General features: G+C 40.1%; 1 protein-coding gene across 4 annotated transcripts in view; it reads left to right on the top strand.

Moving 5' to 3' along the window:
* The window catches only part of LOC125447460 (voltage-dependent P/Q-type calcium channel subunit alpha-1A-like), a 606,466-nt gene that overhangs the window by 437,428 nt on the left and 145,781 nt on the right, over positions 1-23,257 (top strand). For all 4 annotated transcript variants that reach the window (XM_048521818.2, XM_059639809.1, XM_059639808.1 and 1 more), the window contains exons 30-33: positions 6,543-6,653; positions 7,311-7,394; positions 21,817-21,933; positions 23,147-23,212. In XM_048521818.2, the coding sequence (XP_048377775.2) occupies positions 6,543-6,653; positions 7,311-7,394; positions 21,817-21,933; positions 23,147-23,212 (378 nt within the window). The remainder of the gene's footprint in view (positions 1-6,542; positions 6,654-7,310; positions 7,395-21,816; positions 21,934-23,146; positions 23,213-23,257) is intronic.

The following is a 23,257-nucleotide window of genomic DNA, read 5'->3' as shown; positions in this document are numbered from 1 at the left end:
CGAGGAAAAAGACTGTCACTGTCCACCCTGTCTAATCCTCTGATCATCTTGTATGTCTCTATTAAATCCCCTCTTAGCCTTCTTCCAATGAGAACAGACCCAAGTCCCTCAGCCTTTCCTCATAAGACCTTCACTCCAGACCAGGCAACATCCTGGTAAATCTCCTCTGCACCTTTTCCAATGCTTCCACATCCTTCCTGTAATGGGGCGACCAGAGCTGTACACAATATACCAAGTGAGGCCGCACTAGCGTTTTGTACAGTTGCAGCATGACATCACGGCCCCGGAACTCAATCCCTCTACCAATAAAACCTAACACACCGTATGCCTTCTTAACAGCACTATCACCCTGGGTGGCAACTTTCAGGGATCTGTGTACACGGACACCAAGATCCCTCTGCTCATCCACGCTACCAAGAATCTTTCCATTGACCCAGTATTCTGTCTTCCTATTATTCTTCCCAAAGTGAATCACCTCACATTTATCTGCATTGAACTCCATTTGCCACCTTTCAGCACAATTCTGCAGTTTATCCAAGTCTCCCTGTAACCTGCAACATTCTTCCACACTGTCCACCACTCCACCGACTTTAGTGTCATCTGCAAACTTACTAACCCATCCACCAATGCCTGCATCCAAGTCATTTATAAAAATGACAAACAGCAGTGGTCCCAAAACAGATCCTTGAGGCACACCACTAGTAACCGGACTCCAGGCTGAATATTTTCCATCAAATACCACTCGTTGCCTTCTTACAGAAAGCCAGTTTCTAATCCAAACTGTTAAATCTCCCTCAATCCCGTGCCTCTGTATTTTCTCCAATAGCCTACCATGTGAAACCTTATCAAAGGCTTTACTGAAGTCCATGTACATCACATCAACTGCCCTACCCTCATCCACATGCTTGGTCACCTTCTCAAAAAACTCAATGAAGTTTGTGAGACACTACCTGCCCTTGACGAATCCATGTTGACTATCTCCAATCAAATTGTTGCTTGCTGGATGATTATAAATCCTATCTCTTGTAATCCTTTCCAGAGCTGTTCCTACTACAAACGTAAGGCTCACTGGTCTATAATTACCTAGGTCTGCTCTCCTGCCCTTCTTGAACAAGAGCATAACATTTCCAATCCTCCAGTCTTCTGGTACTAAACCTGTAGACAATGATGACTCAAAGATCAAGGCCAAAGGCTGCGCCATCTCCTCCCTAGCTTCCCAGAGAATCCTCGGAAAAATCCCATCCGGGCCAGGGGATTTATCTACCTTCACACCTTCTAGAATTGATAACACCTCCTCCTTACTAACTCAAACCTTACAAGTCTATTAGCCTGTATGTCAGTCATCTCTCTACAATATTCTCCTTTTCCTGAGTGAAAATAGATGAGAAATATTCATTTAGCACCTCTCCGATCTCCACAGGGTCCACACACAACTTCCCACCTCTGTCTTTGACTGGCCCTATTCCTACACTACATAAAATGGGAACAGATGCTGTCAGGGAAGAGCACTATAGAAATGTGGAGATTGTTTAAGGAATGCATACTACATGTGATCAATATGTCTGTCCCTAGCAGGCAGGGAAGATGCGGTTGAGTCAAAGAGCCTTGGTTCTTGAGAGAAGTCGAACGACTAGTTAAGAGGAAGAAGGATGCTCCTATAAGGTTTAGGAGACAAGGATCGGAAAAAGTTCTAGAGGGATACAGGTTAACCAGTAAGGAGCTGAAGAAAGGGCTTAGGAGAGCTATAAGGGGGCATGAGAAAACCTTGGCAGATAGGATCAAGGAAAACTCCAAGGCTTTTGGCCAATCAAGGATTGTAAAGGGAATTCATGCATGAAGCCTAAAGAGACAGGAGAAGTCCTCAATAAATATGTTTCTTCGGTATTCACAACTGAGAGGGACCTAGTTGTAGGGGAGGACAGCGTGAAACAGGCTGGCAGGCTAGAGGAGGTGGGTGTTAGTAAGGAATATATACTAGAAATTTTGAAGAACTTGAAGATAGATAAGTCCCCCAGGCCTGATGGGATTTATCCAAGGATTCTATGGGAAGCAACAGCAGAGATCGCAGGGCCTTTGGCGATGATCTTTTTATCCTCACTGTCCGCAGGTATACTGCCAGAAGATTGGAGAGTGGCAAACGTCATTCCCTTGTTCAATAAAGGGAATAGGAATAACTCCAGAAATTACAGGCCAGTTAGTTTTACTTCTGTGGTCGGCAAATTATTGGAAAGGGCTCTGAGATATAGGATTTATGATCACTTGGATAGGCACAGTTTGATTCGTGATATTCAGCATGGATTTGTGAGGGGTAGACCATGCCTCACAAACCTTGCTGAATTCTTTGAAGAGGTGACCAAACATGTGGATGAAGGTAGAACATTGGATGTGGTATACATGGATTTAAGTAAGGCATTTAATAAGGCTCCCCATGGTAGGCTCATGCAGAAAGCAAGGAGGCATGGGATTGGATTCAGGATTGGCTGACCGTTCGAAGACAAAGGTTGGTAGCGGTTGGAAAATATTCAACGTGGTGCTCAGTTACGAGTGGTGTACCACAAGGATCTGTTCTGGATCCTCTTCTATTTGTGATTATTGTAAATGATTTGAACATACAAGTGGAAGGGTGGATTAGCAAGTTCACGCACGATACAAAGGTGGGTCGAGTTGTGGACAGTGCGGAGAGCTGTTCTAGGTTACAAAGGGACATTGATAGGATGCAGAGCTGGGATGAGAAGTGGTAGATAGTTTTTAGCCCTGAAAAGTGTGAGGTGACTTATTTTGGGAGGACAAACTTGAAAGCAGAATACGTGGCTTATGGAAAGATTCTTGAAAATGTGGAGGAGCAGAGGGATCTTGGAGTTCATGTCACAGTTCCCTGAAAGCAGCCACCCAGGTGGATAGAGTTGTTAAGAAGTATGGTGTGTTAGCTTTCATTAATAGAAGGATTGAGTTCAAGAACCGTGAAGTTATGCTCCAACTATACAAAAGCCTGGTTCGGCCACATCTGGAGTATTGTGTCCAGTTCTGGTCGCCTCCATTACAGGAAAGGTGTGGAAGCATTGGAAAAGCTGCAGAGGAGATTTACCAGGATATTGCGTGGAATGGAAGGAAGGCCTTATGAGGAAAGGTTGAGAGAGCTAGGGCTTTTATCTTTAGAACGATGAAGGATGAGAGGTGACTTGACAGAGGTGTACAAAATGATCAGAGGTATAGATAGAGTGGATAGTCAGTGACTTTTTCCTGTGGTGGAGATAGCTATAATGAGCGGGCATAGTTTTAAAGTGAGTAGAGGTAGATATAGGGGAGATGTCAGAGGTAGGTTCTTTACTCAGAGTGGTCGGGGCGTGGAATGCATTGCTGGAGAGGGTAGTGGAGTCGGCCTCATTAGGGGCATTTAAGCGGCTATTAGATAGGCTATTAGATGATAGTATAAGGTAGAGGTGGAGATTAGATAGACCTTAGTTTTAGGGTAAAAGCGCGGCTCAACATTGTGGGCTGAAGGGCCTGTACTGTGCTGTACTGTTCGATGTTTTGTGTTCTAATATGGGGCCAGTTTCATTGACTTTTAACTGTTCTCTGGAGTGACCTAGTAAGCCACTCAGTTGGACTGGGATGGGTAAAAAAACACCAAAAATGTTGACAACCTGTGAATGCATTTAAAAGAAAACTATAATTTAACATAATTCCAGCCCACTTTATGATGATACCAGTTCATATTTTTCTTTATATATTTCATTATTTACTGTATTTTATCTACTCTGCAATGATGTTGAAGAGTAGCAGCATGTGTAGGCTCAGTCTTTGACAATTTCTGTGATTTCTACTTCTACCAAAAACGATCTTAGAAAGTTTTGTAGATGGAAATCCATTGATTCAGTTAGAGATAAGTATTCATTATTCAGTCTCCTGCTCTAGCTCAGTTTTAATGCATGTATCATTGTTTTTAAAAAACTCCACCTCTGTACATGCTATGCATTGGTATGAATAAGAATTCTATACTTACAATTCAATTTACATGAAGTAAGGTGAGCGAGCATGGAGATACAGATTACATGTTTGCATTGCTCTACACTTTGTACAGGAATTGATATTGGAAAAAATACAGTGCTCCTTCCACAGTGTAACGGTGACTGAAATTAGTAGAGATTGTTCAGCACAGACTTGATAGGCTGAAAGGCCTTTCTGTGCTGTAACCTCTAGACTACTGGACAATTCCATATGTGCAACTTCTTCCATCAATAGCCATTGTGATGGAGTCACTGAGCTTGGTTGCGTTACAACCTCTGATATTATTTGCTGGCTGAATATTCTCTAACTAATCATATCAATATTATGAGTTTATTAAATCATGAGGGGCATGGATAAGGCAGATAGCCAAGGTCTTTTTCCCAGTGTAGGGGAGCCCAAAACTATAAGGCAGAGGATTAAGGCAAGAGTGGAAAGATTTAAAAGGAACCTAAGGGGCAAATTTTTCACACAGAGGGTTGCGCATGTATGGAGCAAGTTGCCAGGAGGAAGTGGTGAAGGCTGGTGCAGTTACAATATTTAAAAGGCATTTGGATGGGTATATGAGTAGGAAGGGTTTAGAGAGAGATATGGGTCAAATGCTGGCAGGTGGGACTAAACTAATTTAGGATATGGTTGAGTTGGGCCGTAGGGTCTTTTCCGTGCAACTCTATGACTCTGTCACTTTGCCTGACTGTCTCTTTCTCTTTAACTGGGTAAAATAGTTTTTCGCTAAAATAACACGGTGTGAAGCTGAATGAACACCGCAGGCCAAGCAGCATCAGAGGAGCAGGAAAGTTTCAGAAAATTTTCTGAAGAAGGGTCCCGACCCAAAACGTCAAACTTTCCTGCTCCTCTGATGCTGTTTGGCCTGCTGTGTTCATCCAGCTTCACACCGTGTTATCTCAGATTCTCCAGCATCGGCAGTTCCTACTATTTCTACTACTGTAACAGTTTTTCCCTAAACCTTGGGGAGCCCGGCAGATAAGCTCAAGCAAAAGCTGGCAGTGCTAAAAGGTGCTAGTCTTACATACGTGCTGAAACCATCACGTCTGCCTATGATTGAGCATGCTCTGCACTTTTGACTGTCCCTAGGAAGTCTCCAATATTTCCTTCTTTCAAACCTATCAATTTCCCTGTTCCTTTTCTGCACCCCAAGGCCTCTAATCCCAATGCTCACGTGGCTGCCAGTTCTCCAGATCTGACTACCCATTCAACAAGACATGTGCGCGCACACACACGTAGTCTCTCTTTCTCTCTCTTTCTGTTTCTCTGTCTATCTGTCTTTGTCTCTCTCTCTGTCTGTCCCTCTCAGTGGACCTGCACAAGATTACCAATAATGTTACCGATTATAGTTGCCAAATATTTACTAGGACTGTGTTCAATAGTGATGTCTTTATATAGAGAATTCTCTCGATCTCTAATCAATTCCCTGTTTGCACTATAGAAGAAATAGCTCAAAGAATATTTAACAGTGAGTTTAAAACCATAAGGAATTTTGAATGGTTGAGTAAGGAAAGATAATTTTTGTAGCTTAGGAGTCAGGAGTTAAAAGTTCAAAACTATGTGCGGCACTGTGGCTCATTGGTTAGGACTGCAGCCTCACAGTGCCAGGGACGCAGGGTCGATTCCAGCCTCGGGTGACTGTCTGTGTGGAGTTTGCACATTCTCCCCGTGTCTGCGTGGGTTTCCTCCGGGTGCTCCGGTTTACTCCCACAGTCCAAAGATGTGCAGGTTAGGTGGACTGGCCATGCTAAACTGCCCGTAGTGTTCAGGGGTGTGTGGGTTATAGGGGGATGGGTCTGGGTGGGATGCTTCAGGGGCAGTATGGACTTGTTGTGCCAAAGTGCCTGTTTCCACACTGTAGGGAATATAATCTAACCTATGTGAGGAACAAGGTCAGAAGAATTTTGATTTGTACAGAATTGTCCAAGCATGAAATGTTTTATCATAAAGCAGCTGTTTAACTACAGAACAAAACATTTTTTAAGGCAATCTGGATAAATATTTGAACTGGAAAAAAATACAACACTCAAAAATACAGGTCACTTGGATTCATTTTAGATTGTCCAAGTGAAGAATGATACATTGAGTTTAATGGCTTGCTTTGTGCTGTAAATGTTTATCGTGTATGCTTTGATAACCATTTGACTCAATAGTGATATCCTGAAAAATGAAATAAGTTCACTTATACCAGGGTCTTCCAATTAACATGCTTTAATGATCTTTCCCTCTTACCTCCATTGCCAATATTGTAGAGGTACAACATTAGTAACTAAATTAAAAGAGAAAATGCAAGGGAATCTCAGCAGGTTGAGCAGCAACTAGCAGAAACAGAGCTGATGTTTCAAATCTGATACAAGCTTCAGTTCTGAAGAAAAGTCATATTAGACTTGACACTTTAACACAGTTTCTCTGTCTATAGATGCTGCCAGACCAGCTAAATTTCTCCAGTGCTTTCTTTTTTAATTTCAAATTTCCAGCATCCACAGTATTTTGCTTTTGTTAATAAGTAAACTTTCTTTTTCTTGATATAGTTTTCCGATCAGCCACAATCTTATGATGATGTCCTAAAGTATCTCAACATGGTGTTCACCATTTTGTTCTCATGCGAATGTATCCTGAAAATTATTGCCTTTGGAATTCTGGTGAGTATATGGCATGGACTTTATATTATTCATTTTTGCTCCTAAACTGTCTCCCCCTCCCTCTGTTTCTGAAAGCTTCGACTCTTGCAGTTCCACACGTGCAAGAAACCTTTCACTGCTTAACTAAGTGGCTATTCTTAATATGTGAGTAGACGTAAGTGTTGGAGGAACTTGTCCTCACCAGTATCTAAATGCATGCACTTTTCAGCTGTTATATATGAATAGTGACTGTGAATGGAAAAGCAATTAATTTCTTCTATTCCTTACCAGCTAAAGAAAATTACAGCCAATGTAGTATTCCTCTTGTGATCCTGTGACTTGACTTAAGGTAACACTTGATGTACTGCATTTGGCTGCAGTGACAGTGGCCAACAAAGTGGAGAGAAAAGTCATCCAAGACTATTATTCCTGATCAGTCGTTATGCTGGAGAGTGTGCTTGTGGATATCTGCTTGAAGACAGAACCAGGCTTTGCTATGATGATGTATAGCCCCAATAAATTTGCAGCAATTGATGCTGACCTAATACATAAAGAATACATAGTATGGAAGACACAAGTAGACCAGCACGACCAATAACTCAATGTGAGGCGGCAGGAAGAGGGAGAAAATCTCTTCAAAATTTGAGATTTCTGATGGTGTTGCTTTTTGCTTCACAGAACTATTTTCAGGATGCCTGGAATGTATTTGATTTTGTCACGGTCCTGGGCAGTGTCACTGATATATTAGTGACGGAATTTTGGGTAAGTACACATTAAAAATGTTCACGTTAAACATCTTAAATGTAGAAGTTAATAAACAATAGTTTAGTTTCTGCCATGAAAAGAAAGAGACAGATTGTTCCTGACACACTAATGTTGTTGCAATTCCTGAGGTTATCCTGAAGCAACTCCATCTGTTCCTGTTGTGTAGTTCTGGTCACATAATCGCACTTTAAAAATATTTCAGAGGTCAACCTGTCAGGAGAGGGTTCCGTGGCTTGATCATTCTGGCAAGAAAGGGTTAAATTCCATATTGGAATTTTATAATTGTTTCTATTTTATTTTAACTGTTATTACATCTTATTTAACATTTTAAAAACTAAATATTTGCAGTAAAAACTCCTTTAAAGGAACCAAATGTGTAAAGCAGAGTGAAATGATTTTTTTGGTTATATCCTAAGGTCGATGAAATGAGGTATACTAGTTCTGAGGAAGAGAAAATGTAACTCAAGTACATTCTGTGTCAGTATCAATTATACCGTAATCAGGTACAGTGCAGTCAGATGCTCTTTCTCTACATTTCATGTATCTGTGTTCCAAGCTCATACCATCAATCTTTATAGCCCCATTTCCCACATATCTCTATTTCTGTTTTCGACTGAGGCACTGAATTTAGTAACAAAAATGACAACTGGAGGGTTTAGCATTACAATCAAGCCAGGGGATTAATCCTGGTGCAATGAAAAGTGCAATAAGATATGCCAGGAGTAGCACCAAGCATACATAAAAATGAGAAGTCAACATGGTGAATCTGCATCACAGGACCACTTGCATGCCAAACTGTAGAAGCAGCTGCAATAGACAAAGCTAAGGAATGCCACACCCAGCAGAATCCAATCTAAGTTCTGCAACCCTGTCACATTCGGTCCTTTAAATTTAAACTACTATCAATGGAGGACGGTTCAAAATATCCCCATCCTTAATGATGAGGGAGCCCAACACATCAGTGCAAAAGACAAAGCTGAAGCATTTGCGAGCATCTTCAGCCAGATGTCCGCAGTGGATGATACCTGTCGATCTTCTCTTGCATCAAAGATGCCAATTTTAAGCCAATTTAGTTCACTTCAAGTGATGTCAAGTAACAGCTGAAGCTATTATATACCCCAAAGCTATAGGTTATGAAAACATACTGTCATATTTACTAAAGACATATGCTCCAGAATTAGGCATGTCACCAACCAAGATACTCCAATGGCATGTGTGTGGCAATATGGAAAATTGCCCAAATATGTTTTGTTGACAAAAAGTCCAACCCAGTCAATTTCTGCCACATCAGTCTATTTCTGATTATCTGCAAAGTTATTGAAGGAGTCAATGACAGTGTTATCAAGTGGCATGTACTCAGCAATAACCTGCTTACTGTAGCTCAGTTTGGGTGCCACCAGGACCACAAAGCAAGTAACCTCATTACAGCCTTGATCCAAACATGGACAACGTTACTTCTGTGAAGATCACAACAAGAAGATACAACATGGCCAGACACACTAGTCACCCTACCATATATCAGAGATGACTGCAAGACTTTGCAGACCCTTAGGTATCAGGGTAGCCCACAAACCAACAACACCCTGCAACAGCTACTGACGAACTTAAAGGATCCCATACGCACAACCAATAAAACTAGTGTAATATACAAAATACCATGTAAAAACTGAAAGAACTGCAGATACTGTAAATCAGAAACAAAAACAGAAGTTGCTCGAAAAGCTCAGCAGGTCTGGCGGCATCTGTGAAGAAAAAATCAGAATTAACATTTTGGGTCCAGTGACTCTTCCTTAGAACTTGCCCAAATATATCTTGTTGACAAAATGTCCAACCCAGTCAATTACTGTCACATTAGTCTATTCTTGGTTATCTGCAAGGCAATTGAGGGGTCTTCCTCATTTCTGAGGAAGGGTGACCGGATCTGAAAAGTTAACTGCAAAATACCATGCAAGGATTGTGAGAAATATTACTTTGGCCAAACTAGAAGAAAATTGACATTTAGGATACCTGAATACCAACTAGCCACCAAGAGACACGACCAATTCTTACTGGTCTCAATACATACAGACAAAGAAGGATGCAAATTTGACTGGGATAACACATCTATAATAGTACAAGCCAAACAGAGACATACCAAGGAATTCCTGGAGGTCTGGCATTCCAACCGAACAAATTGAACTGGATCCGATATGCAGACCACTGAAAAACAGGACATGAAGTGAAGTCAACCGCCTCGGCAAACTGCAGTATATAAGTAACAAGCAGGACAGAACACCCATGCTTCACTGGAAGCACACTGACAATGTGGCCTAGCAAGGGGCCAAAACACCTGCAATCAAACACACTGACTCAGTGAGCAAATCTGCAACCTCCTGCACAACCCGAGCTACTATTCTTCTCAAGCTTTTATGGACAAGAGAACTGAATGCATGAGATGAAAGTGACTGCCCTGGACATCCAGGTAAAGTTTGACTTAGTGTGGCATTAAGGAACCCCAGCAAAAGTGAAGTAAATGTGAATCAGGAGGGAACATCCCCATTGATTAGTGTACTATCCAGCACAGAGGAAGGTGGTTGAGGTTGTTGGAGTTCATCATCTCAGTCCTGTGATTTACTTGCAGGAGTTCTTCAGGGTAGTGTCGTAGGCCCGGTTTGGCTTTAGCTGCTTGATCAATGACCTTCCTTCCATCATAAGGTCATAAATGGGGAGATTAATATTCAGCAACATTTGTCATTCCTCAGATACTGTATCATTCTAACTCAATGGTAAAACCTGAACATACTAAAGCTTGAGCTAATAAATGATAAGTAATGTTTATCCTAGACAAGTGCCAGGCAACAACCATCTTCCACAAGAAAGAATCCAACCATCTCCACTTGACATACAATAGCATTACCATCACTGAATTCTCCATTATTGACATCATTATCATATAGACACTATGGCAGCCTTTTGAGGAGCATTAGGGAAGTCACTATTACTGACAATGATTAAGTTTAATTCCATATTTATTAATTGAATTAAAATTCCAGCCAGCTGCCATTGATTTGAACCCATGTCCCTAGACTAAGGCTCCTTTAACAATACCTTCCAACAGATGACCCCTAGCAGCTGGAAGAACAAGAATAGCAGACAATTGCAATCATCACTTCCTGCAAATTTTTTTGTTTTCCAATCTTGATTCAAATCAGAAGTTCCTAATAGCTGAGACTGCTCTGTTGTATGTTTACATTAGTGACTGTCGCTTTAACAGTCTGATCATGTTTCGTCATGATGACATCATTAGCCAGTTTGGAAAGAAACAACTCAGGACAACCTTACTGCCTGAGAATAAACATATTGTATAATAAAGCTCCTTCTCTTGCTTATCGCTTGGGTTTTTTTGAAATGTAATCCTTCTTGAAATGTCATGCACCCTTAAATCTTACCTGCACCTTCTCTGATGCATTCACATCTATCCTCAATTGTGCTGCCTAGAATTGGACAATGTCCAGTAGTGGTTGAACCTGTATGTTCACGATAATCTCCTGCACTCAATGCCTCTATGAATTCCAGGATCCTACATGCCTTATTAATTGCCCTCTCAATGCGTTCTGTCATTACCAATTATTTTTGCATACATAACCACAAGTCCGTCTACTCCGACACACTTTCAGCATAGTACCTTGTATTTTATGGATCCTAAAAATAAACTGTCTCTTAAAACATGCAGTACTACTTCATTAAAACATTATATTTCCAAATACTATGGCTTGTTTTTCACATTGTGATGTTAACTATAAAAACTAGTTGAAAAAGTCACTAGACCCAGTGACTGTACCTTCAGTGGTCCAATCTTCACTAGGTAGTAATAAACGTTAACTCTGATTTTTTTCTTCACTAATGCTGCCAGACCTGCTGAGCTTTTCCAGCAACTTCTGTTTGTGGAACAGATAATGGCTGGTTTTGATCATTAATATGATTCTTCAGTCTGTGGAACACCTTAATTTGGGATGCTGCAGCAGTTATTTCTAATATACTTAATTTTTTATGCTTATAATTTATTAGTGCTAATAAACAGGTTGTTTAGTGTCTAGAATGCTTGCTTTATTTGTCAGCATTTGCTGCCCACTGAAATACTGCAAGAGGGGCAACAGAGAAATGGGGCTTTCTGCTGGAATGCTAAACAGAATTTTATAAGGTCAAAAGGTCCCAGTGGAGTAGCTTGAGCAGCTAATCTGCCACAGATGCCAGGTCAGACTGAAGTGATTCTTTACCTAGTGAGAAGATTAAAAGGGGCTTTCCAGGAATATAAAGGATTTGCCTTTGAGGGGCCAAGAGTGTTCCTTCAATTCCCACAAAGAAATTTGCACCTCCATAGCTAAGGAGATGCTCCTCTTCTTTAGGGAATCTTAAAAAGTTATTTCACACCACAGAGTGTCATCCCAAACAATGTCCTTTCAAGTTAACATCATACTTCAATTAAAATCCTGTATTCTCATTGCATTACTACTGTTTTGGATTAATTCCATCATAGGAATTCTATGCTCTATGTTCTATAGGCATGGATATTCCTACATAATCCCAAATTGAACCTACAAGAGCTGGGTCTTGGAACAGGGAATCTTTGGAGAAATTTTCAAGTCTCAGACATGTTTTGCATAATATCACCTTTTCTGGGGAGCAATAAATGATGTTAAGTGAGGGCTTCCTGTACCTTCAGTGGTCCAATCTTCACAAGGTAATAATCAACGTAGAGTACTGTATATGGTTTTAGTCTCCTTATAGACTCATAGAGATGTACAGCACTGAAACAGACCTTTCAGTCCAGTGCATCCATGCTGACCGGATATCTTAAATTCATCCAGTCCCATTTTGCCTGTATCCTTCTAAACCCTTTCTATTGATGTACCCATCTAAATACCTTTTTAAAAGTTGTAATTGTACCGGCCTCCACCACTTCCTCTAGCTGCTCATTCCATACATGCACCAGTTTCTGTGTGAAAAAGTTGTCCCTTAGGTCCCTTTTAAATCTTTCCCCTCAGACCTTAAACCTATGCCATCTAGTTTTTGACTCCCCAACCCTGGGAAAAAGACCTTGGCTATTCACCCTATCCATGCCCATCGTGATTTTATAAGCCTCTAAAAGTCACCCCTCAGCCTCCGAAGCTCTAGGGAAAATAGCCCCAGCCTATCAAGCTTCTCCCTATAGTTCAAACCCTCCAACCCTGGCAACAGTCTATCAAGTCTATTTCACAATTCAGTCATGGCTGATATGTTTCTCAACCCCATTCTCCTGTCTTCTCCCGTAACCCTTGAAGTCCTCACTAATCAAAAACCTATCCATCTCTGTCTTAACCACACTCAATGATTTGGCCTCCACAGCACTCTGTGACAATGAGTTCCACAGATTCCCTACCCTCTGGCTGAAGAAATTCCTCCTCATCTCAGTTTTGAAGAGTCATCACTTCACCCTCAGGCTGTGCTCCCAGATCCTAGTCTCTCCTACTGGTGGAAACATCTTTCCCACGTTTACTGTATTCAAGCATGTCAGTATTGTGTAAATTTCAACCTGCTTCCCCTCATCCTTCTAAACTCCACTGGGTACAGAATTCAGAGTCCCAAGTTGCTTCTCATATGACAAGCTCCTTAACCCCAGGACCATTCTTGTTAACATCCTCTGGATACTCCAACACCAATACATCCTTCATTAGATACAGGGCCCAAAACTGCTCACAGTATTCCAAATGGAGTCTGATCAGAGTCTTTTACAGCCTCAGCAATATATCTCTGCTGTTGTATTCTAGCCCTCTCAACATGAATACTGGCAGTGTCATTTGCATTTCTCACCACCAACTGAACCTGCATGTAAACCTTAAGAGAATCCTGAAATAGGACTCCCAGTCCCTTTGCGCTTCAGATTTCTGAAGCCTTTTCCCATTTAGAAAATAGTCTACAACTTTGTTCTTCCAACTGAAATGTATAATCTCACATTTTTCCACAATGTATTCCATCTGCCACATCATTTCCTGTAAACCTAGCATGTCCAAGTTCCTTCTGTAGCCTCCTAGCTTCCCCAACACTACTTGTCCCTCCACCTGTCTTTGTGTCTTCTGCAAATTTAGTAACAATTCCCTCAGTTCTTTCATCAAGATCATTAATGTATAACACAAAAAGTTGTGATCCCAACACTGCCCCCTGTGGAACTCCACTAGATATTGGCTGCGATCCTGAACAAGACTGCTTTATACCTACTGTCTGCCTTCTGCCAGTCAGCCAATCTTCTGTCAATGCCAGTGACTTGCCCATTACACCATGAGCTCTTATTTAACAGTCTCCTGCGTGGTCATGTCCGCTGGGTTTGTCTACCCTGCTCATTATCTTCTCAAGAAACGCTAACAGATTAGTCAGGCATGACCTCCGTGTTGCATGAAGCCATGTTGATTTGCCCTATTTTACCATGCACTTCCAACTACTCTGCAATCTCATCCTTCATAATGGACTTTCAAATCTCATTTTTGATTTGATTTAGATTTGGATTTTATTGTCACGTATTCAAGTGCAACAGTGCAGGAGTGCAGTGAAAAGTGTATAACATCACCACGCAGGGCACCATCTTAGGTACAAGTGTCTTGGTACAGAACAAGGCAGAAAGAAAGAGCAAGGTTAAAAGTTAAACATGACAGTAATTATAGAATAGTGTAGAATATGTGAAGTAAGGAAATGTATGCATTAACTGAGGTCAGGCTAACTGCCTGTGGTTTACTTTCTTCTGCCTCCCACCTTTTTTTATAAAGAGGTGTTGCATTAACCATTTTCTAGCTCTCTGGGATCCAAACTAACTCCAGAAATTCCTGAAACATCACCAATGCCTCTACAATCTCCTCAACTATCTCCTTCAGAATTCTGGGATGCGTCTGTCCGATCAAGGTGAATTACCTGCCTTCTGACGGTTCAGCTTCCCCAGCATTACCTTCTTGGTGATGGTCAGTATGTTTACCTCTGCACGCCCACCCCACCCCCCCCCCCCCCCCCCCCCCCCCCCCACCCAGCTCTACCGATCCAACAGACGCTCTTGAATTTCTGGTATGTTGCTGGTGTCTTCCACTATGAAACTGATGTCAAGTACTATTCCGTTCCCTCTGCTACTGTTTCTCACCACTACTTCTCCAGCCTCATTTTACATCATCCCAATGTCAACTCTTATCCTCTCTTACCTTTTAGATGTCTGAAAAAAAGTTCTTGTAATATTCTTTTATATTACTGGCTAGCGAACTCTCATTTTTCATCTTCTCCCCACTTATTGCTTTTTTGGCCATCCTCTGCTGGTTTTTAAACATTTCCTTGTCCTCTAGTTTCCCACCAATCTTCACCACATTATATGCTTTTTCTTTTGCTTTTATGTTGTCCTGACTTCTCTTGTCAGCCATGGTTGCTTCATTCTCCCCTTAATGTATTTCTTGTTCCTTGGGATGAATTTCTGCTGACTCTCCCAAATTAACTCCAGAAATCCAAGATCAGCAGAACTTGTTTCTTAATTGCAAGGATTATTAACTTTTGGAATTCTCTATCACAGAGGGCTTTAGAAGCTCATTCTTTAAGCATGTTTAAGGTAGAGATTGACAACTTTCTATTTTTAAATATCACACAGGATTATAGGAATGGGATAGGTAAAAGGCACTGAAGTGTTTGATTAACCATGATCATTTTACATGAAAAGACAGGCTCGATGGGCTTACTCCTAGCTTATAGCCTACTCCCCTTCCTATGTTCTTATGATCAGTAGGGCAGATTGCCAATATGGAATGGAACTGTGTGAAAGAGCCACAGTCATCAAAGTCTAATGCACAGAAAAAGGCCCTTTGACCCATTAAGTCTGCGCTGTTCAAAAACAATCACATAATTATATTATTCCCATTTTCCAGTGCTTGGCCAATAGCTTTCGGACTTTATTACCCTTACAAACAGTGAGTTTCAGATTCCAACCACCTTGGTGAAATATTTTTTCTTCATGTCCCCTCTAAATCTCTTGCCCCTTGCTTTAAATCTGTGCCCTCTGGTCATTGATCCCTTCATCAAGATGAAAAGTTTCTTCCCATCTACCCTGCCTATCCGTCTCATAATCTTATGCATCTGAATCATGTCCCTAGCTCAGTCTTCTGAGTCTCCAAGGAAATCAACCCTAGTCTATTCAATCTCTCTTCATAGCGGAAACTGTCCAGCTAAGGCTGGTAAATCTCCTCAACACCCTCTCCAGTGCAATCATATCATTCCTGAATGTGAATTCCAGAAGTACTCTCAGTACTCCAGCTGTGGCCTACCCAACATTTTATACGTTTTCAGCATGTATATGAGTTGTGAACTGCGCTGATTGACATCTGTCAGTATCAGTTCAAAAGTGCTACACTTTCATTTGAGAAACAAGATCTGCTTCCTGCTGTGATTCTTCATCTGAAATTGACCGTGATGAATCAACATCAGCCAAAAGCATTCACTTAAGTAGGGCACAGAACCAGGCTCTTGCTTTACTGATCTTAATTTTGTGATTTTCACAACCCCAAATTACAAAGAAGTATTGAGTAATATTCACTCTCCAAAGTCTCGTAGCCATGCTAATTCTGAACCACCAAGAAACATGGTTTAAGTTATGTTCAATTATTATTAAAAGGTATAAGAACCTAACAAAAATCAAAACAAAAAAGCCATTTAGCCCATAAAGAATATGCTTTTCAGATACATATTACTCAATTCATAACTATTTTCCTTTTGATACCTACTGATCTCCAACTGTAAGTAAAACCTATTCTCTTCAGCAACCTTCTCTGATATGTATAAAGAAAATAAGAATAAAATCCGTGAATGTTGCTTGGACCTCCATGGGTGACCTGAAAGCCAGAATACTCAAATTTATTGAATGATCGTTGAATGAAGAAATGAGCAACAATTTTCCATATTTTGTACATTTTGCAACAATACTTTAAAGTACAAAGCTAAATTTCATTTTAAGTAATCAATACAAGTAAGATTCATATTGCACAACCACAAGCATTTTCCTTCAGCATGGTTGGCATAATGTAGCTACACAGTTCTGCAGTGTACTGTTCTTTATTTTTGCATCTTAAGCCATGAATCCTATTTAACAACAGTTTTAAGCTCTGACTTCCATGGGTGCAATTACCATCAGCAAGGCTTGCTTCTATGAAGCCTGGCACCCTGAGGTGACAGTCCTGGTGGTGTGGCTTTTCAGAGTTCCTTTATAGTTGATCATCTCGTTCATAGTTTGCCTACTTGTGAGAAAATAAAGTGTAACCAGGCTAGAGCTCTTTAGTTCCCTTGCAGAAGAGCTTCTGTTTCCTCTTCTGCCAATCCAAACCTTTTCCTGTGAGTGATTTACTTCTTCTCCTCAGAAGAAATCTCTGTGCTTCTTTTCTTGTGTCTCTGTGTTCTTTTTGTGCTAGCATCTGTGTGCTGATCATCTTCACCCTCAGGTCTATTTCTAGTTTTCCCTTATATCTGCAGCTCTCCTTTATGTCTAGCAACTTAATGAGGTTATTGACTTGCTGGCCGAATTGGCTTGTTCTTGTTCAGATGTTTCATCACCATGCTAAGTGACATCATCAGTGGAGCCTCCAATGAAGTGATGTTTTTCTACTTTGCTTGGAATTTATACTGTTGTGGCGAGTAGTGTCATTTCTGGTTTTGATCTATGTGGGTTTGTATATAGACAATGTATGGGTTTGTACATGGCTATATACCATAGTATATATGGTTGTCCACCTGCAACGCATTCAACAAATATATAGAATTATATATGTCACCCACAACCCAAGCTATAGATCTTTACCAAAACTTTAAAGCAACTTAATGTCATTTGCTTAGCTTTTTATTGGTACTATTTTCAAGATCAAATGTCACTAAATCAAATGGACAAATATTTTTATTATTGATGAAAAATACAATTAAACCCTTTCAATTGATGCTTGCTCTTTTCCAAGCATTCTTAAAGCCAATTACTGATTCCACAGCCATTTAAAAGAAATTACAAATTTTCTGCATCTATGGATCAAAGTGGTCATGATGTATAAATTCTGACATTAAAAATAGGATTTAATATATGAAATTTTGTAAAATAGGATATAACAGGAAGAAGTAAACTTGCCTCGTCCTGTTTAACATAGGAGAATGGCAGAAACAGAGAATAGCGCTGTTATGTACTGTTATTGATCAAAACACATTGGATATTTTCATTTTCTTTCCATCGTAAGTACTCATAACAGGTGAAAGCCTTAAACATAAAGAGTTGGTGCCTTAATGGAAAGTATTTGGGAGAGTGAAGAACCATACAATAATTGTACAAAAACGATACATTATTTAAATAACCCTACTGTATGTTTGTATCTTGAGTTTGTTGATTCAAAGGGGCCATTAGTGAAACTTCTGTTCAATTATTACTGCTTTGCACACTACAGTGGAGGATGGAAAACATCCAGTATGGATATTTTGCTAGATGCCTGATTGTTGTTATATAGTGAAAGATTGCTCCAGTCACTTGGATGTTGTGCAGAAACCAAAAACTCCAACGGGAATTGGTTTTGCTATAATACTGGGTGTTAGGGCCTAAACCAGATGTTTATTAGTGATCTCTGTATTGTTATACACAATAGTATGTAGGACTTTCAAAACAATCCAACTGTTTTAACACCTCTCTGGAATGTTGCCAGTGCCTTCTCGGAATCTGATGTTCATTTTGAGCCCATTCTTTTCAATCCTATAAATTGGATTTTTTTCCCATTGTCCTGGATTTTCTGATGGCCAGACAGTCATTATTTCACCATATATGGGAGTTGAACATGAGGACTGTGCAGAGTTCCCGTTGTATCAGACTCTGAAGAGTTGCCCAGGAAATTTAAAGCTCTGCCACGCAATATCCCTATACTTGAAACGCTCCTAAAGTTTCCATTTAAATCTGGGAATTCAAAGGATTCCAATGAAATTAAGTGTGACAGTTATTCAGAAAAACGTAGAGTATTAAATACATAGTCTAATTTCTGAGTAACTGTTCAACTGACCCCATACTTACCACACACATCACCAACTCTTAACTTGTCCTCTGAGCAACTGGGGTTGGATTATGGTTTAACCAGCAACGTTGTCAACCTATGAATGAATAATAAAAGAAAGTACCCTACTCCAGGCACCTACAATCCCAGACTCTAACCTGACACCACCCTCTCTCCCATATCTTCACAACCCAACACCCTACACCGCATGGACCCAATGGCCTCTTCCTCCATTCTGGACCTGCTCCAGACCCAATCTGCCGCCACCCTCTTCCCATTCAAGACAAGGTCTCCTGCTGCCAGACTGATATCCACCCTCCCTGTCCAACCCACATCAACCTATCCTGAACATTGCATCACCTGGCTGGCCACCGAACACCATTTTTTGCATCCTGGGACTCCACCAATTCAGTACACTACCCTCTTGACAATCTACCCCCTACCCACCTGATTAGTATCACACCTGGCATTCCAACCCCCAGTACCCTACCTTGTACTGACCTGGTGACCTGCCTACCTGAAACACTAGAAGCTTGACCCATTCGGCACTCCACCCTCCAAGGACCTGAATCTAACATTTGCATCATGTACTTATCATTTGATAGCAGCTGTCAAAGTGACTGCTTGTGATTCTGGACCAATAAATTTCAGAGTATGGTAGCTGACTGCTATGAAAAGGAGACATAGTTTGCCTTTCCCAATATTTCTGAGCTGTAAGAGAACTGTGAGAATGGAATTACGGCTCCAGGTTTCTAAAGGAGTCCTGTTTGGAATCTTTTGTTCATTAAAAAAGAAGGGGCATTGTGGCAATCTGTGTGAGATTGCTACTCCTTGGAAAATCCAGCCTGTTATTCTTATTCAAGTTAGAAAGAGAACAAACAAAATCACAAAAATCACTGCAAAATACCACTTTTTGTATAATTACATTGCAAGCACCTGGTAAAAATAGTGATGAAAAATGCAAAATCAAAGAAGTAAGGTGCAAACCATAAATTGCATATATGCACGTATAGTTCATTGCACTTTCCTGATTGAAATATACAGCCAGAATGCACCATTCCTGTCTGAACCAGTCTATCACTATTGTATTTTGACATAGATCATTGCTGTTAAAAGAGAACAAACTACTGATTAATGATTGATGTATTTCTTGTTTTGTCTTTTCACATGCTGTCTTTAATCTGTGCTTTATTGGCACAACGCCTTCTGAAATAATTCATCCAATCAAAATGCACTATGAAATTCATGTGTCCATCCATGTATCCGTCTGTGTGTCCATGCCAACTAATTTTAAAACTGGTTGCAAATCAATCCCAATGCAATCCAATTACAATCATCCATCAACAACATCTACATATAGACCACGGTTGGTTTGTAATTTTTTTGAGCCTAATGCATACACAACCTTAGTACCCTTTGCATGCCATGTAGCACTGAATTGTGAATTGCTGCTGCTTTCTCGCATTGTGTTTTTTGGCATGGCTTCGGATTTTGTTGTGTCCCCCACCCTCCTCTTCATTCACTTCAATGCTCCCCTTACAATACTTCAAAATTGGTTCCCTTAATTGTTTAATTAGTAATGATGAAAAGTCTGCTTGGTGCAACAGGTGGGGGCTTATATTGTTTTATCTGTTGCATAGTGAAGACTCATTAAAGCTTATTAAATTTGCACAGTAAGTTCAGCAACAGTTCACTTTGTCCTCCAAAAAAAACAATAAAACTCCAGAATATATGTTTTTATATCCTACATTAGATAGCTTTTTAAAATATTTAACTCAGTAATGAGGTTGTAGTCTTTCAGGGGCCATCATACTCAGTTGGATGATTCTCAATCTCTTTATTGATTCTCAAATGTCAGCTCCTCCTTTCTAAAATCCACTTGTCAGCTCTCAAACTTACCTTTCAATGTTAATGCCATCTCCTTTACCACCAAGTCCTTCTTTCAATAATCAGATCCCCAAAAGCAATAGACTTACGTTATAGCCGAAAGGATTTGACCATAGGCACTGAAAATGCAGCACAAAGTTTCACAGATACATTTTAGTTTCAAATAGATGAATTTTCAGATCTTTACAGTCCAAACAAAATGTTTTGGCTTGTGTCTGCTGTTCAATCCTGTGGAACTTGCTCCCTGCTTTCAGCCCTTTCCTTGTGTTTAGTCAGTGATGCATCTAAAATTGTGCATGTGTATGACTAATTTTTCATATCCTAATAAGGGTGATGGAAATTCTGAGATACCCATATGTGATTTATGAAGAATGCTTCGGACGAACAGCAATATACTGAAAAAGACATACATTATGTATTGTCTATTGGCAACTTAACAACAAAAAATAAATAATGAATATATTATTTGAATAAGATTATTAAATATATTAGGAATGCGCAACTTGAGCAATGAATTACTGTTTCCTTCTTTTAAGACTTGAGTTGAATCTGATCCATGATGATGTTGCATATCTCTTTCATAAGCAACCCACACTAAAATAAATTTATCATATGCCGAATGTGAATTTTCTTTCCTTGGTTACAAAATTTGTCACTGCAGTGAAGTAGGTCCTAGCCAATAATGTATTGCATCATCCATTAACACCATATATCCTGTTGACCAGGCCACAAGAGTATTTCGGCCCAACAATTGTCATAGTATTTTCCTTTCTTTACTGTTTGCTAAAGGGTTTGACTTAGAGAAACACCATGAAGAAACAGTATAGTGGCCCAGGTAATAACACGGTCATGATCTTAGGTAAGAGCAAAATTAAAAAAAACAAGAAGAAAGACAAGGTAAACAAAGAGCCAGCAGTTAGATTGAAGGCTTTATTTTGATCATGTATATTTTAAACCTGTATAAAACCTTTTGTTTGACTTTGTCATTCTGTGGATATTTGATAGCTGGGTCATACCACTGATGAAGTCAAGCTGTTGCATTAGTGAAATGTCCATTTGCTGCATGTTTCAGGAGCTCCAATTATTTGCCCACAGTTGTTATCAAGGACTGCAACTAATTTTTTGGCTTTTTGCAGTTGGTGCCCATGCATGCTTACTGGAGTCTACACATGTAAATCATAACTTTAAGAGGAATTATTTCATTTCTGCAGAGTGTTGGCAAACTCTGAATATGTAATGCATTTTATGTGCAAGTAGACTTCATATTATGGCTTGCTAGTGTCCAAGAACAGTGCATTTGGTTGTGTTATAAATATATATACGTATTGTTTATATATATTTTGACAAAGAAACCCATTCTCTTCCATGATTGGATGATGGCCAGACTTGTATTTGGGAGTCTTTTTTAGTGCCATTCTTGTCAAATGCAACCAAGAAAGGAGCAGACATTTATCTTTAACTATCCTATTTGTTCGTTGACCTCACTTTTGTAGAAAAATATTATCAACCTGAGCTTTCTAAGGCTCTTCCGCGCTGCTCGACTTATCAAGCTTCTGAGACAGGGTTACACCATCCGTATCTTGCTGTGGACATTTGTCCAATCTTTTAAGGTGAGACACGTAACAGTTTTGTTTTCATATCAGTCCCTCAGATATCAAACGTATGTTGGTAAAGGGACTAGGCATCATAGTAGATTAGACATGTTTCTTTCCCTTTTCAGGAACTAGGTTCAAGTCCACTACAGGCTGAAAGAATGAAAGTTTGCTTTGGATGTAGAACTCAATAGTTGAATGGTTTTATTCCAACTGGGTACAAGTATGCCTCAAAAAAGTACATCCAGATGGTCACATTCCTCGATAACTCCTTGGATGGCCACTGGGGAGAGATGTCACACAAGAGTTCTTGATGGGAGGCATATTTGGAGCTTGCGTGGAGTTGAACGACCTTACTGCTGTAGCTAAAACATTGCATCTTATTTGAAAGCACTTGGCCCTAACATCATGGGGTAATTTTAAATTTTAAAATGAGCGAGTATGAATTGGTTGGGAAGATAAATGGTACAAAGGTTTTTCTCAAGAAATCTGAATCCAAACCCAACCCAGCTGAAATCAGCCACTCCGAGTTTTAAAGGAGGCAAAGGTGGTAAGTGACCAACTTGCATCCAGGAGGCAAGTTATATCCACTTTAGTAAAAGTTCTGCTTATTCTTAAATACTGTCTGTCAGATTGCCCAGCTCCTGAAAACGCAACAGATAAAAGATGGGGTGCGAAGGGCTGAATCCATTAAGTAAGTCCACTTACAGCCCTGAAAGCATATTTCATCCAGGCCTAACAGGGCACCTTGTGAACTTCCTCCTGTAATTCCCACTTCCACGCTCTTCAATCCTCTTTGTGATCTGTCAAACCAACCACATTCCAAAAGTCTGTGCCCACAATTTCCAACACAATCTCCTAACTACATCCACATCCCTCCCGGATCTCTTCTCCTTGTGATCCTCTAGCTACCTTTTACAACAGGCTTTCTCATTTATCAGGCTAACTGTTTGTCAATCAGCTTATCAAGCCAGCTGTCACCTTGGAAATGTCAAGAAGTCCGCTCAAAAGGCACGACTCAGTAAAAATGTGGCCAGTGTTAAAGGTGTTCTGTTCCCAACACCAGAATATTAGCATATGATTTCACCTGATAGTTTTCAGCACCAGGATGAAAACAAATTTGTCAGCATGTTTGTGAAACTTCAAATATTTTGTCAGTGTGATGGATAATGTTTGATTGTTAAGACATTTAGATAATTGAATAGAATGGGTAATTGAATCTATTTTTCAGGCATTACCTTATGTCTGTCTCCTGATCGCAATGCTGTTCTTCATTTACGCCATAATTGGCATGCAGGTGAGAATTTATTTTCTCATTATAATTCAGAAGAAAGATGTCCAA

The sequence above is a fragment of the Stegostoma tigrinum genome, chromosome 35 (assembly GCF_030684315.1).
Source record: "Stegostoma tigrinum isolate sSteTig4 chromosome 35, sSteTig4.hap1, whole genome shotgun sequence".
NCBI classification, from domain to species: Eukaryota; Metazoa; Chordata; class Chondrichthyes; order Orectolobiformes; family Stegostomatidae; genus Stegostoma; species Stegostoma tigrinum.
The sequence above is the reverse complement of the archived record's forward strand: the minus strand, read 5'-3'. Positions and strand labels throughout refer to the sequence as shown.